This window comes from Bombina bombina, chromosome 8 (genome assembly GCF_027579735.1).
Source record: "Bombina bombina isolate aBomBom1 chromosome 8, aBomBom1.pri, whole genome shotgun sequence".
Taxonomy (NCBI): domain Eukaryota; kingdom Metazoa; phylum Chordata; class Amphibia; order Anura; family Bombinatoridae; genus Bombina; species Bombina bombina.
The window spans coordinates 19,900,393-19,915,672 of record NC_069506.1 but is presented as its reverse complement, the minus strand read 5'-3'; the positions used below and the strand labels follow the sequence as shown (position 1 = coordinate 19,915,672).

The 15,280-nt window shown below is 40.3% G+C and overlaps 1 protein-coding gene across 1 annotated transcript in view; it reads left to right on the top strand.

The window, feature by feature from the left end:
- The window catches only part of LOC128638295 (Friend leukemia integration 1 transcription factor), an 84,462-nt gene that overhangs the window by 53,878 nt on the left and 15,304 nt on the right, over positions 1-15,280 (top strand). The window contains exons 2-4 of the mRNA XM_053690172.1: positions 7,895-8,079; positions 13,872-14,035; positions 14,853-15,056. Of these exons, the coding sequence (XP_053546147.1) occupies positions 7,895-8,079; positions 13,872-14,035; positions 14,853-15,056 (553 nt within the window). The remainder of the gene's footprint in view (positions 1-7,894; positions 8,080-13,871; positions 14,036-14,852; positions 15,057-15,280) is intronic.

Sequence of the window (15,280 nt, the reverse complement as noted above, 5' to 3'; positions counted from 1 at the left end):
TGCTCTGCTGGGTATACAAGAGATGAGGTGATGTAGTAATGCTCTGCTGGTGTATACAAGAGATGAGAGGATGTAGTAATGCTCTGCTGGTGTATACAAGAGATGAGGTGATGTAGTGATGCTCTGCTGGTGTATACAAGAGATGAGGTGATGTAGTGATGCTCTGCTGGTGTATACAAGAGATGAAGTGATGTAGTGATGCTCTGCTGGTGTATACAAGAGATGAGGTGATGTAGTGATGCTCTGCTGGTGTATACAAGAGATGAGGTAATGTAGTGATGCTCTGCTGGTGTATACAAGAGAAGAGGTGATGCAGTGATGCTCTGCTGGTGTATACAAGAGATGAGGTGATGTAGTGATGATCTGTTGGTGTATACAAGAGATGGGGTGATCTAGTGATGCTCTGCTGGTGTATACAAGAGATGAGGTGATGTAGTGATGCTCTGCTGGTGTATACAAGAGATGAGGTGATGTAGTGATGCTCTGCTGGTGTATACAAGAGATGAGGTGATGTAGTAATGCTCTGCTTTGTATACAAGAGATGAGGTGATGTAGTGATGCTCTGCTGGTGTATACAAGAGATGAGATGATGTAGTGATGCTCTGCTGGTGTATACAAGAGATGAAGTGATGTAGTGATGCTCTGCTGGAGTATACAAGAGAAGAGGTGATGCAGTTATGCTCTGCTGGTGTATACAAGAGATGAGGTGATGTAGAAATGCTCTGCTGGTGTATACAAGAGATGAGGTGATGTAGTGATGCTCTGCTGGTGTATACAAGATATTAAGTGATGTAGTGATGCTCTGCTGGTGTATACAAGAGATGGGGTGATGTAGTGATGCTCTGCTAGTGTATACAAGACAAGAGGAATGCAGTGATGCTCTGCTGGTGTATACAAGAGATGAGGTGATGTAGTGATGCTCTGCTGGAGTATACAAGATATGAAGTGATGTAGTGATGCTCTGCTGGAGTATACAAGAGATGAGTTGATGTAGTAATGCTCTGCTGGTGTATACAAGAGATGAGGTGATGTAGTGATGCTCTGCTGGTGTATACAAGAGATGGGGTGATGTAGTGATGCTCTGCTGGTGTATACAAGAGATGAGGTGATGTAGTGATGCTCTGCTGGTGTATACAAGATATGGGGTGATGTAGTAATGCTCTGCTGGGTATACAAGAGATGAGGTGATGTAGTAATGCTCTGCTGGTGTATACAAGAGATGAGAGGATGTAGTAATGCACTGCTGGTGTATACAAGAGATGAGGTGATGTAGTGATGCTCTGCTGGTGTATACAACAGATGAGGTGATGTAGTGATGCTTTGCTGGGGTATACAAGAGATGAGGTGATGTAGTGATGCTCTGCTGGTGTATACAAGATATGGGGTGATGTAGTAATGCTCTGCTGGGTATACAAGAGATGAGGTGATGTAGTAATGCTCTGCTGGTGTATACAAGAGATGAGGTGATGTAGTGATGCTCTGCTGGTGTATACAAGAGATGGGGTGATGTAGTGATGCTCTGCTGGTCTATACAAGAGATGAGGTGATATAGTGATGCCCTGCTGGTGTATACAAGAGATGAGGTGATGTAGTGATGCTCTGCTGGTGTATACAAGAGATGAGGTGATGTAGTGATGCTCTGCTGGTGTATACAAGAGATGAGGTGATGTTGTGATGCTCTGCTAGTGTATACAAGAGATGAGGTGATGTAGTGATGCTCTGCTGGTGTATACAAGAGATGAGATGATGTAGTGATGCTCTGCTAGTGTATACAAGAGATGAGATGATGTAGTGATGCTCTGCTGGTGTATACAAGAGATGGGGTGATGTAGTGATGCTCTCCTGGTGTATACAAGAGATGAGGTGATGTAGTGATGCTCTGCTGGTGTATACAAAAGATGAGGTGATGTAGTGATGCTCTGCTGGTGTATACAAGAGAAGAGGTGATGCAGTGATGCTCTGCTGGTGTATACAAGAGATGAGGCGATGTAGTGATGCTCTGCTGGTGTATACAAGAGATGAGGTGATGTAGTAATGCTCTGCTGGAGTATACAAGAGATGAGGTGATGTAGTAATGCTCTGCTGGTGTATACAAGAGATGAGGTAATGTAGTGATGCTCTGCTGGTGTATACAAGATATGGGGTGATGTAGTGATGCTCTGCTGGTGTATACAAGAGATGAGGTGATGTAGTGATGCTCTGCTGGTGTATACAAGAGATGAGGTGATGTAGTAATGCTCTGCTGGTGTATACAAGAGATGAGGTGATGTAGTGATGCTCTGCTGGTGTATACAAGATATGGGGTGATGTAGTGATGCTCTGCTGGTGTATACAAGAGATGAGGTGATGTAGTGATGCTCTGCTGGTGTATACAAGAGAAGAGGTTATGTAGTGATGCTCTGCTGGTGTATACAAGATATGGGGTGATGTAGTGATGCTCTGCTGGTGTATACAAGAGATGAGGTGATGTAGTGATGCTCTGCTGGTGTATGCAAGAGATGGGGTGATGTAGTGATGCTCTGCTGGTGTATACAAGAGATGAAGTGATGCAGTGATGCTCTGCTGGTGTATACAAGAGATGAGGTGATGTAGTGATGCTCTGCTGGTGTATACAAGAGATGAGGTGATGTAGTGATGCTCTGCTGGTGTATACAAGAGATGAGGTGATGTAGTGATGCTCTGCTGGTGTATACAAGAGATGAAGTGATGCAGTGATGCTCTGCAGGTGTATACAAGAGATGAGGTGATGTAGTGATGCTCTGCTGGTGTATACAAGAGATGAGGTGATGTAGTGATGCTCTGCTGGTGTATACAAGAGAAGAGGTGATATAGTGATGCTCTGCTGGTGTATACAAGAGATGAGTTGATGTAGTGATGCTCTGCTGGTGTATACAAGAGATGAGGTGATATAGTGATGCTCTGCTGGTGTATACAAGATATGGGGTGATGTAGTGATGCTCTGCTGGGGTATACAAGAGATGAGGTGATGTAGTGATGCTCTGCTGGTGTATACAAGGGATGAGGTGAGTTAGTGATGCTCTGCTGGTGTATACAAGAGATGAGGTGATGTGGTGATGCTCTGCTGGTGTATACAAGAAATGAAGTGATGTAGTGATGCTCTGCTGATGTATACAAGATATTAAGTGATGTAGTGATGCTCTGCTGGTGTATACAAGAGATGAGGTGATGTAGTGATGCTCTGCTGGTGTATACAAGAGATGAGGTGATGTAGTGATGCTCTGCTGGTGTATACAAGAGATGAGGTAATGTAGTGATGCTCTGCTGGTGTATACAAGAGAAGAGGTGATGTAGTGATGCTCTGCTGGTGTATACAAGAGATGAGGTGATGCAGTGATGCTCTGCTGGTGTATACAAGAGATGAAGTGATGTAGTGATGCTCTGCGGGTGTATACAAGAGATGGGGTGATATAGTGATGCTCTGCTGGTGTATACAAGATATGGGGTGATGTAGTGATGCTCTGCTGGTGTATACAAGAGATGGGGTGATGTAGTGATGCTCTGCTGGTGTATAGAAGAGATGAGGTGATGTAGTGATGCTCTGCTGGTGTATACAAGAGATGAGGTGATGTAGTGATGCTCTGCTGGTGTATACAAGGAATGGGGTGATGTAGTGATGCTCTGCTGGTGTATACAAGAGAAGAGGTGATGTAGTGATGTTCTGCTGGTGTACACAGTAGATGAAGTGATGTAGTGATGCTCTGCTGGTGTATACAAGAGATGAGGTGATGTAGTGATGCTCTGCTGGGGTATACAAGAGATGAGGTGATGTAGTGATGCTCTGCTGGTGTATACAAGGGATGAGGTGATGTAGTGATGCTCTGCTGGTGTATACAAGAGATGAGGTGATGTGGTGATGCTCTGCTGGTGTATACAAGAAATGAAGTGATATAGTGATGCTCTGCTGATGTATACAAGAGATTGGGTGATGATGTAGTAATGCTCTGCTGGTATATACAAGAGATGAGGTGATGTGGTGATGCTCTGCTGGTGTATACAAGAGATGAGGTGATGTGGTGATGCTCTGCTGGTGTATACAAGAAATGAAGTGATGTAGTGATGCTCTGCTGATGTATACAAGAGATTGGGTGATGATGTAGTAATGCTCTGCTGGTATATACAAGAGATGAGGTGATGTAGTGATGCTCTGCTGGTGTATACAAGAGATGAGGTGATGTAGTGATGCTCTGCTGGTGTATACAAGAGATGAGGTAATGTAGTGATGCTCTGCTGGTGTATACAAGAGAAGAGGTGATGTAGTGATGCTCTGCTGGTGTATACAAGAGATGAGGTGATGCAGTGATGCTCTGCTGGTGTGTACAAGAGATGAAGTGATGTAGTGATGCTCTGCGGGTGTATACAAGAGATGGGGTGATATAGTGATGCTCTGCTGGTGTATACAAGATATGGGGTGATGTAGTGATGCTCTGCTGGTGTATACAAGAGATGGGGTGATATAGTGATGCTCTTCTGGTGTATACAAGAGATGAAGTGATGTAGTGATGCTCTGCTGGTGTATAGAAGAGATGAGGTGATGTAGTGATGCTCTGCTGGTGTATACAAGAGATGAGGTGATGTAGTGATGCTCTGCTGGTGTATACAAGGAATGGGGTGATGTAGTGATGCTCTGCTGGTGTATACAAGAGAAGAGGTGATGTAGTGATGTTCTGCTGGTGTACACAGTAGATGAAGTGATGTAGTGATGCTCTGCTGGTGTATACAAGAGATGAGGTGATGTAGTTATGCTCTGCTGGTGTATACAAGATATGGGGTGATGTAGTGATGCTCTGCTGGTGTATACAAGAGATGAGGTGATGTAGTGATGCTCTGCTGGTGTACACAGTAGATGAGGTGATGTAGTAATGCTCTGCTGGGTATACAAGAGATTGGGTGATGATGTAGTGATGCTCTGCTGGTGTATACAAGAGATGGGGTGATGTAGTGATGCTCTGCTGGTGTATACAAGAGATGAGGTGATGTAGTGATGCTCTGCTGGTGTATACAAGGAATGGGGTGATGTAGTGATGCTCTGCTGGTGTATACAAGAGATGAGGTGATGTAGTGATGTTCTGCTGGTGTACACAGTAGATGAGGTGATGTAGTAATGCTCTGCTGGGTATACAAGAGATCGGGTGATGATGTAGTAATGCTCTGCTGGTGTATACAAGAGATGAGGTGATGTAGTGATGCTCTGCTGGTGTATACAAGAGATGAGGTGATGTAGTGATGCTCTGCTGGTGTATACAAGAAATGAGGTGATGCAGTGATGCTCTGCTGGTGTATACAAGAGATGAGGTGATGCTCTGCTGGTGTATACAAGAGATGAGGTAATGTAGTGATGCTCTTCTGGTGTATACACGAGATGAAGTAATGTAGTGATGCTCTGCTGGTGTATACAAGAGATGAAGTGATGTAGTGATGCTCTGCAGGTGTATACAAGATATGGGGTGATGTAGTGATGCTCTGCTGGTGTATACAAGAGATGGGGTGATGTAGTGATGCTCTGCTGGTGTATACAAGAGATGAGGTGATGTAGTGATGCTCTGCTGGTGTATACAAGAGATGAGGTGATGTAGTGATGCTCTGCTGGTGTATACAAGATATGGGGTGATGTAGTGATGCTCTGCTGGTGTATACAAGAGATGAGGTGATGTAGTGATGCTCTGCTGGTGTATACAAATATGGGGTGATGTAGTGATGCTCTGCTGGTGTATACAAGAGATGAGGAGATGTAGTGATGCTCTGCTGGTGTATACAAGATATGAGGTGATGTAGTGATGCTCTGCTGGTGTATACAAGAGATGAGGTGATATAGTGATGCCCTGCTGGTGTATACAAGAGATGAGGTGATGTAGTGATGCTCTGCTGGTGTATACAAGAGATGAGGTGATGTAGTGCTGCTCTGCTGGTGTATACAAGAGATGAGGTGATGTAGTGATGCTCTGCTGGTGTATACAAGAGATGAGGTGATGTAGTGATGCTCTGCTGGTGTATACAAGAGATGAGGTGATATAGTGATGCTCTGCTGGAGTATACAAGAGATGAAGTGATGTAGTGATGCTCTGCTGGTGTATACAAGATATGAGGTGATGTAGTGATGCTCTGCAGGTGTATACAAGAGATGAGGTGATGTAGTGATGCTCTGCAGGTGTATACAAGAAATGAGGTGATGTAGTGATGCTCTGCTGGTGTATACAAGTGATGAGGATATGTAGTGATGCTCTGCTGGTGTATACAAGAGATGAGGTGATGTAGTGATGCTCTGCAGGTGTATACAAGAGATGAGGTGATGTAGTGATGCTCTGCAGGTGTATACAAGAGATGAGGTGATGTAGTGATGCTCTGCTGGTGTATACAAGAGATGAGGTGATGTAGTGATGCTCTGCTAGTGTATACAAGAGATGAGGTGATGTAGTGATGCTCTGCTGGTGTATACAAGAGATGAGGTGATGTAGTGATGCTCTGCTGGTGTATACAAGAGATGAAGTGATGTAGTGATGCTCTGTTAGTGTATACAAGAGATGAAGTGGTGTAGTGATGCTCTGCTGGTGTATACAAGAGATGAGGTGATGTAGTGATGCTCTGCTGGTGTATACAAGAGATGAGTTGATGTAGTGATGCCCTGCTGTTTTATATAAGACATGTGGCAATAGAGTGATGCTCTGCTGGTGTATATAAGAGATATGACAATAGTGTGATGCTCTGCTGGTGTAAATAAGACATGTGACAATAGAGTGATGTTCTGCTGGTGTATATAAAGGATATGACAATAGAGTGATGCTCTGCTGGTGTATATAAGACATGTGACTATAGAGTAATGCTCTGCTGGTGTATATAAGAGATATGACAATAGAGTGATGCTCAGCTGGTGTAAATAAGACATGTGACAATAGAATGATGCTCTGCTGGTGTATATAAGAGATATGACAATAGGGTGATGCTCTGCTGGTGTATATAAGACATGTGACAATAGAGTAATTCTCTGCTGGTGTATATAAGAGATATGACAATAGAGTGATGCTCAGCTGGTGTAAATAAGACATGTGACAATAGAGTGATGTTCTGCTGGTGTATATAAAGGATATGACAATAGAGTGATGCTCTGCTGGTGTATATAAGACATGTGACTATAGAGTAATGCTCTGCTGGTGTATATAAGAGATATGACAATAGAGTGATGCTCAGCTGGTGTAAATAAGACATGTGACAATAGAATGATGCTCTGCTGGTGTATATAAGAGATATGACAATAGGGTGATGCTCTGCTGGTGTATATAAGACATGTGACAATAGAGTAATTCTCTGCTGGTGTATATAAGAGATATGACAATAGAGTGATGCTCAGCTGGTGTAAATAAGACATGTGACTATAGAGTAATGCTCTGCTGGTGTATATAAGAGATATGACAATAGAGTGATGCTCAGCTGGTGTAAATAAGAAATGTGACAATAGAGTGATGCTCTGCTGGTGTATATAAGAGATATGACAATAGAGTGATGCTCAGCTGGTGTATATAAGAGATATGACAATAGAGTGATGCTCTGCTGGTGTATATAAGAGATATGACAATAGAGTGATGCTCTGCTGGTGTATATAAGAGATAAGACAATAGAGTGATGCTCAGCTGGTGTAAATAAGACATGTGACAATAGAGTGATGCTCTAATGGTGTATACAAGAGATAGGATGATGAAGCAATGTCCTGCTGTTGTTTTCTGTTAATGGAGCAATGTTCTGCTGGTGCATACAAGCCATAAAAGAGATAATAATAATAAAGCAAATTAATGATTGAACTGGGGGATTGTAAGGTAGCCAGAATATAACTGGTTAATTCTCTGATCCAGTTCAGGTTGTGACATTTGATCTCTATTTACAGGAAGCTTTGTCTGTGGTCAGTGAGGATCACACATTGTTCTCACCTCTCTTACTGAAAACAGAGATACCAGATGAGTACACACCAACCATCAAAGACCGGGGGACCCTTCACGAGCACAACTGGGGGACTTCAAGTGACCGGCAGAACAGCATCAAACAAGAGACTGAAGAGAGAGCTGTGAGCAGGTCAGAGACCCCCTCTATATATGGCAATATGTCCAAGAAGAGTTAGAGCGGTACATTGTGATTTTCTTTAATCATATCAGTTATGATTTATTTAGTTATTTGGGACGACTGATCTGGGTCAAAAAAAGTCAGTCAAATATTGTGTGAGGTCAGTTACAGAGACGCAGACACCGAAACTAAACTTTCATGATTCAGATGCAATGTTAGAAACTAGTCCACGGGCGAAAAATTTGTTTTGTCCAAAATATTTGTATAAGATTTTTTTTAAATGAATTTCATCCATGCAGCATTCAGTTCAGACGAAGATTGGATTTGAATTTGTTACTTTTATTTCCAATGGGAACAGCTAACATATCAGCTAGATTACAAGTTTGGAGCACTATAGGGATTTTAACAACAGCCACAAAAGCGGCATTATTTCACCTCCCTATAGTGCTGGTATTACAGGTTTGTAAAAAGCAGGCTTACGTGGGCAAAATGGTTGCGATGAGCTCCATACCGCACTGAAAACAAGCGCTGCTTTGACGTGCTCGTGCACGATTTCCCCATAGACATAGCAAAAAAAAAGTTTAACACCTGCGATCGCGGAAACAAAAGCTCCGTAGCGCAGCCCCATTGATGTCTATGGAGAAAAAGAAAATAATCTTTAAACCTAACACCCTAACATAAACCCTGAGTCTAAACACCACTAATCTGCTGCCCCCAACATCGTTGCCACCTACATACAGTTATTAACCCCTAATCTGCCGCCCCAACATCGCCGCCACCTACATAATGTTATTAACCCCTAATCTGCTGCCCCAACATCGCCGCCACCTACATAAAACTATTAACCCCTAATCTGCTGCTCCCGATGTCGCCGCCACTATACTAAAGTTATTAACCCCTAAACCTCTGGCCTCCGACATCACTACCACTAAATAAATCCATTAACCCTAACGTAACCCTAACCCTAACGTAACGCTAAGCCTAACCCTAACACCCACTAACTTTAACATAATAAAAATATAGCTAAATTAAATTTACAATTATTAACTAAATAAACCTATTAACCCTTAAACCGCCAGCCCCCCCACATCTCAACAAGCTAAATTAAACTATATTATATTAACCCCTAAACCTAACCCCCCTAACTTTAACATAATTAAAATAGAGCTAAACTAAAGTTACAATTATTAACTCAATAATACCTATTTAAAACTAAATACTTACCTGTGAAATAAAACCTAAGCTAGCTACAATATAACTAATAGTTACATTATAGCTAGCTTAGGTTTTATTTTTATTTCACGGGTAAGTTTGTATTTATTTTAACTAGGTAGACTAGTTAGTAAATAGTTATTAACTATTTACTAACTACCTAGTTAAAATAAATACAAAATTACCTGTCAAATAAAACCCTGACACACTAAAACCTAAAATTAAAAAAAAATAAACACTAAAATTATTGAAAATAAAATAACTAAATTACATTAAAAAAAAACACTAAATTACAAAAAAATAAGAAACAAATTATCAAAAATAAAAAAGAATTACACCTAATCTAATAGCCCTATCAAAATAAAAAAAGCCCTCCCAAAATAAAAAACCCTAGCCTATAATAAACTACCAGTGGCCCTTAAAAGGGCCTTTTGTGCTGCATTGCCCCAAATAAATCAGCTCTTTTACCTTTAAAAAAAAAATACAAACACCCCCCAACAGTAAAACCCACCCCCCCATAACCAACCCCCCAAATAAAATAACTATCTAAAAAAAAACTAAGCTCCCCATTGCCCTGAAAAGGGCATTTGTATGGGCATTTAGCATTTAGCTCTTTTACATGCCCAGACCCTAAACTAAAAATAAAACCCACCAAAAAAAACCTTAAAAAAACCCTAACACTAACCCCCGACGATCCACTTACAGTTCTTGAAGTCCCGCTTGAAGGATCCATCCAGCCAGCAAGAAGTCTTCATCCAGGCGCCTCTTCGATCTTCATCCAGCCGGCAAAGTCCTCATCCAGGCGGCAAGAAGTCTTCATCCAGACGGCATCTTCTATCTTCATTCGGTGCGGAGCGAGTCCATCCTGAAGACATCAGGCGCGGAGCATCCTCTTCATACAGTCGCCGCCGTAAACTGGAACTTCAATTCAAGTGACGTCATCCAAGATGGCGTCCCTTGCATTCCTATTGGCTGAAAGATTTCAATCAGCCAATAGTATTAGAGCTGCTAAAATCCTATTGGCTGTTCCAATCAGCCAATAGGATTTGAGCAGCTCTCATCCTATTGGCTGATTGGAACAGTCAATAGAACGAGAGCTGCTCAAATTCTATTGGCTGATTGGAACAGCCAATAGGATTTTAGCAGCTCTAAAAGAGCTGATTTCTTTGAGGCAATGCCCCACAAAAGGCCCTTTTAAGGGCCATTGGTAGTTTATTGAAGGCTAGGGCTTTTTTTATTTTGGGGGGGCTTTTTTCTTTTGATAGGGCTATTAGATTAGGTGTAATTCTTTTTTATTTTTGATAATTTGTTTCTTATTTTTCGTAATATAGTGTTTGTTTTTGTAATTTAGATATTTATTTATTTTTGTAATTAGATACTTTTTGTAGTAGTGTTAGTATTTTTTTAATGTGTAGTTTAGTTTAATTTAATTGGTAGTTAGTTTAATTGTAGTTAAATAATTATCTTAGTTTAATTGTTAGTTTAAAATTAATTTATTTAATTTGACAGGTAAGATTTCATTTAATTTAAGATAGGGAAATTGTAATTTTAATATAAAGTTAGGGGGTCGTTCGGTTTAGAGGTTAATAGTTTATTTTAGTATATTTAATTGTGGGGGGCTTTCGGTTTAGGGGTTAATAGTTTATTTAAGTATATTTCATTGTGGGGGGCTTGCAGTTTAGGGGTTAATAGGTTTATTATAGCGGCGGTGTGGGCGAACGGCAGATTAGGGGTTAATAATATTTAAATAGTGTTTGCGATGCGGGAGGGAGGCGGTTTAGGGGTTAATAGGTTTATTAAAGTGGCAACGATGTTGGGGGACGGCAGAATAGTGGTTAATACATTTTAATAGTGGCGGCAATGTCCGGAGCGGCAGATTAGGGTTTAATAAATGTATTATAGTATTTGCGATGCGGGAGGGCCTTGGTTTAGGGGTTAATAGGTAGTTTATGGGTGTTAGTGTACTTTTTAACACTTTAGTTATGAGTTTTATGCTACAGATTTGTAACGTAAAATTCATAAATACTGACTTTAGATGGCGGTACAGATCTTGTCAGTATAGGCCGTACCGCTCACTTTTTGGCCTCCCAGGCAAACTCGCAAAACCGGCGCTATGGGAGTCCCATTGAAAAAGGACTTTTTTAAAAGTGCGGTACTGACGTTGCGTGACAGGCTAAATGGTGTGCGGTACATCTATACCTACAAGACTTGCAATAGCAGCGTTCGGGAAAAAGTAGCATTATGGGCCATAACGCTGCTTTTTCACTCATAACGCCAAACTCGTAATTTAGCTGATAGATATTAACAAAAATCTTACATTCTAGTATTGGAACAATTAAAAGAACATACAACTCCTGTGTGACTAACATCCAGCAATAAGTGTCTGACCGGCTGTCTCTAATATTAATCATTATAATATTATAGCAGGATTTACGGGGGACGATGGGTAAATGAATGGTAAGACCCCCTGCACATCATTACAAACAAGGGAGATTATTAACCAAATAATATAACTCCTCCCCCCATTCCTGCACCAAATGGCAAAAACAAATGAAAGAATACATTTTGTCATGCAATCATTCGTTTTTTCTCTGTTTCATCAGCTTTTCTTCTATCAAACGAATCAGCAAAATTCGGACGAAAGCTCAAATGCACATCTCTATTAGAATCTTTCCAATCTGCTTATATTACTACATTTTCCTCTTTCCCCTGGTCTCCTTTAATGAAATTTAGCTCCTTTCCATGAGAGCATACTGAGGTAGGCTTAGGAGTGTGCATGAATCTTGAGCACTATATGGCAGCTGTGCAACAATGGTTGTAGCAATGTTATACACGTACATATAGTGCTCAAGTCACGTGTACGCTCGCATAGAAAGTGTCTGTTTCTACAAAGGATCCCAAGGTAAAGTTGTAAATATTAATTTGATAATAGAAGCACTTTGTGAAGTTTTGTTGTTGTTTTTATATTGTACATGCTAATTTAATTATTTGTCAGTAGATTTTAAGTCAGTAGATGATGCAAGTCAATATATAAAGATTATGTTATTTAGAATCCCTGAGTTGACCATCAAGTATATGGGAGTTTTTGTAGATAAATGATTTGATACTGTTTCTAAAGGATTTGTACTTATCCCAAAGTTGACTAGATTTGACACATCGTTCATCAGTTGATGTTTTATTGATAGTATACTGCCTATACTTTTCCTAACAAGTCAGCTTATTTTCTAACAAAGCTGACTGATACTGACTTGGGCTACACAGTTGACTTGCTTTTTCAAGATAGCCAATTTCAAGAATATTCTCACACAGCTATTGTCACAGACATAGCAGAAGTTGATGTATTTTGGCACCTTTTAGGATAGATTTCAGATTACAGAATACCACAGAAGAACCACACGATCATATGGACTTTATGACACCAGGGTAACACCGACTATCATTTTGAAAATACTATTTCAGCACAATCAGTGCCAATGAGCCAGTGCATATACAGCGCTTCCTTCCCACGTGTGCATCCTGAGGTGGGCTCGGGATAGTGCATTATATAGTTTCCAACAATATTTGTAACAATGTTATACAGATAATGCACTCTCATGAGCATACTTCAGTATGCACACATGGGAATTAGCTACATTTTAACAAACAATGCCAAGAGAAAGATGCAAATTTTATAATAAATAAAAAATATTATTTTTTTAGTTTTATGCTCTATCCGAATAACGATTTTTTATGCTCTATCCGAATAACGAAAGTTTAATTTTGACTTCCATATCCCTTTTAGTGGGGATGTTCACTTTCTTATTTAAAGGGATATGAAACCTAAAATAATATTTTGTGATTCAGACAGAGAATACAGAGTTTCCAATTTACTTTAATTATAAAATGTGCTTTTCTCCCATGATATTCTGTGTTAAAGAGATACTTATAGTCTGGAGCATTACATGGCAGGAAATAATGCTGCCCTCTAGTGCTCTTGGAAATGCATAACATTCTTGCAAAACTGCTGCCATAAAGTGCTCCAGACATGTGTACGCTCCTAAATTGATACAAAGAGAACGGAGAAAATTGGATAATAGAAGTAAATTAGAAAGTTGCTTAAAATTGTATGTTCTGTCTGAATTGTGAAACAAAAATGTGTGGTTTCATCTTACTTTAAAAACCAACAACAACATTGGGGGATTATCCTTAATTATGTCCCTACTCACCTGCCATTAGGAAGGGTAGATGGTGAAACCCAGTGTCACGGGATGTGAAATATAAGTATAGACTATCTGCTCCCACACCACTGCAGCCTGAGTATTGCTGTTAGAGATAGTATGTACATAGCAAAGCAGAAAGATAAGTGAGAACAGTGAGTAGACAGGGGGTACAGGCGAGTTTTGTGGGGGGGGAGATTATATGTGTTTTCTGGGGGTAAAAAAGTCATTCCTGCTGCATGAGAAGACTTTGAGGGTGATATGTGCTCAGAACCCTTAGGATTCCTACCTCTCGTCTAGCAGTATAAGTGATGCATGCAACACACAACCCAAACACAACCTTCGGAGTCACAATACTGACACTACGTCTGTCTCTCTTAACCCTCTCGCTCTCAGAATTTCCACTGGAGGAGGATCTGTCTTACGAGTTGACAAGTCAGAACATCTCAATGAAGAGACTCATCCATACCAGCCTAGCTACCCAGACGCTCTCAGCAACGGCAATAATGGTCCCATTGAGTCCAATGGGAGTGAAGAGAAGAGAGTCATAGTGCCAGCAGGTCAGTACTAACATATGTGTTGGAGGATGTGGAAAGCAAAAGAGGGGCAACTTGTACAGAAAACTGTGTGGAAGCCTCATCATTTTTTCAACTAAATAGCACATAAAATGCTAAGTGAGATGAACACACAATTTGTATCTGCAATGCTTCATCTTCTTTTATCTTCTATAGTCACAGTGAATACAACCAGACCAAATGTACAAACATTTTATTTATCTTTAAACTAACAAAGGTAACTACAAATGCTATTTGATAAACCTCTTGTTTCTGGCTTATGTTGTGTTTGAAAAAAAGAAAAGAAAAGATGGGTTAATTGTACACAACAACCCAAGTTTTATTGGAAATATATAAAAAAAAGTATACAAAAGAGCTATGTATACTTTCGATGAAAAATCCATCTATACACCCCCCCCCCCTGCAAAAAAAAAATATGGGTTGTATGAATTGGCAGAAAAACACAAAGGAAACAAAAGAGGAACAGATGAAATACAAAAATCCCACTTGTTGTGGCACCCTGGTATTCCCAGCCAATAACTAGACACCTCATTGTCATTTGGGGGTACTGATAGTGGAGATAACCAAAGGACAAAACCAAACCAAAAGACAAAATTATATAATATGCTCTGTATTGCACACCATTAAATCTTCATTCATCCATATTTTGATAAATCACAGTGCCCCGTTTGTCCTGTTTATTTCTTGGGGGGTTATATTTGGGCAACTAACAAGTGCTACATTTTGGAAGTTTCCATATAACAGATATGACAATAATGTGTACCGAAGGCTGCCTAGTTTAATACTGTGCTCTCTATCTCAGACCCCCTGGTATGGACACATGATCATGTAGCTCAATGGCTGGACTGGGCTGTGAAGGAATATGGACTTTGTGATATCAACACTTCTTTAATGCAAGGAGTAGATGGGAAGGAGCTGTGTAGGATGACTCGAGAGGATTTCTTAAGGCTAGGATCCTCCTATAGCACTGATATCCTGATGTCTCACTTGACATATCTCTGTCAGAGTAAGTATCCCAGTCCTCTACCCATATTATTCTTGCCTTAATATGTTAAAATAGTCTTGTTGCAGAATTGAGTCTGGGCTTCTCTTTAAAGAAAACATAAACACCATTTGTTTCCTGTGTTTCATCTAAATAATAATTTCTAAATATAAAGTCTTTTGTTCTGGGAATTTAAAAATAAACATGTTCAGGCTTATACAGGTGTATACTTGCCCACAAATAACTCA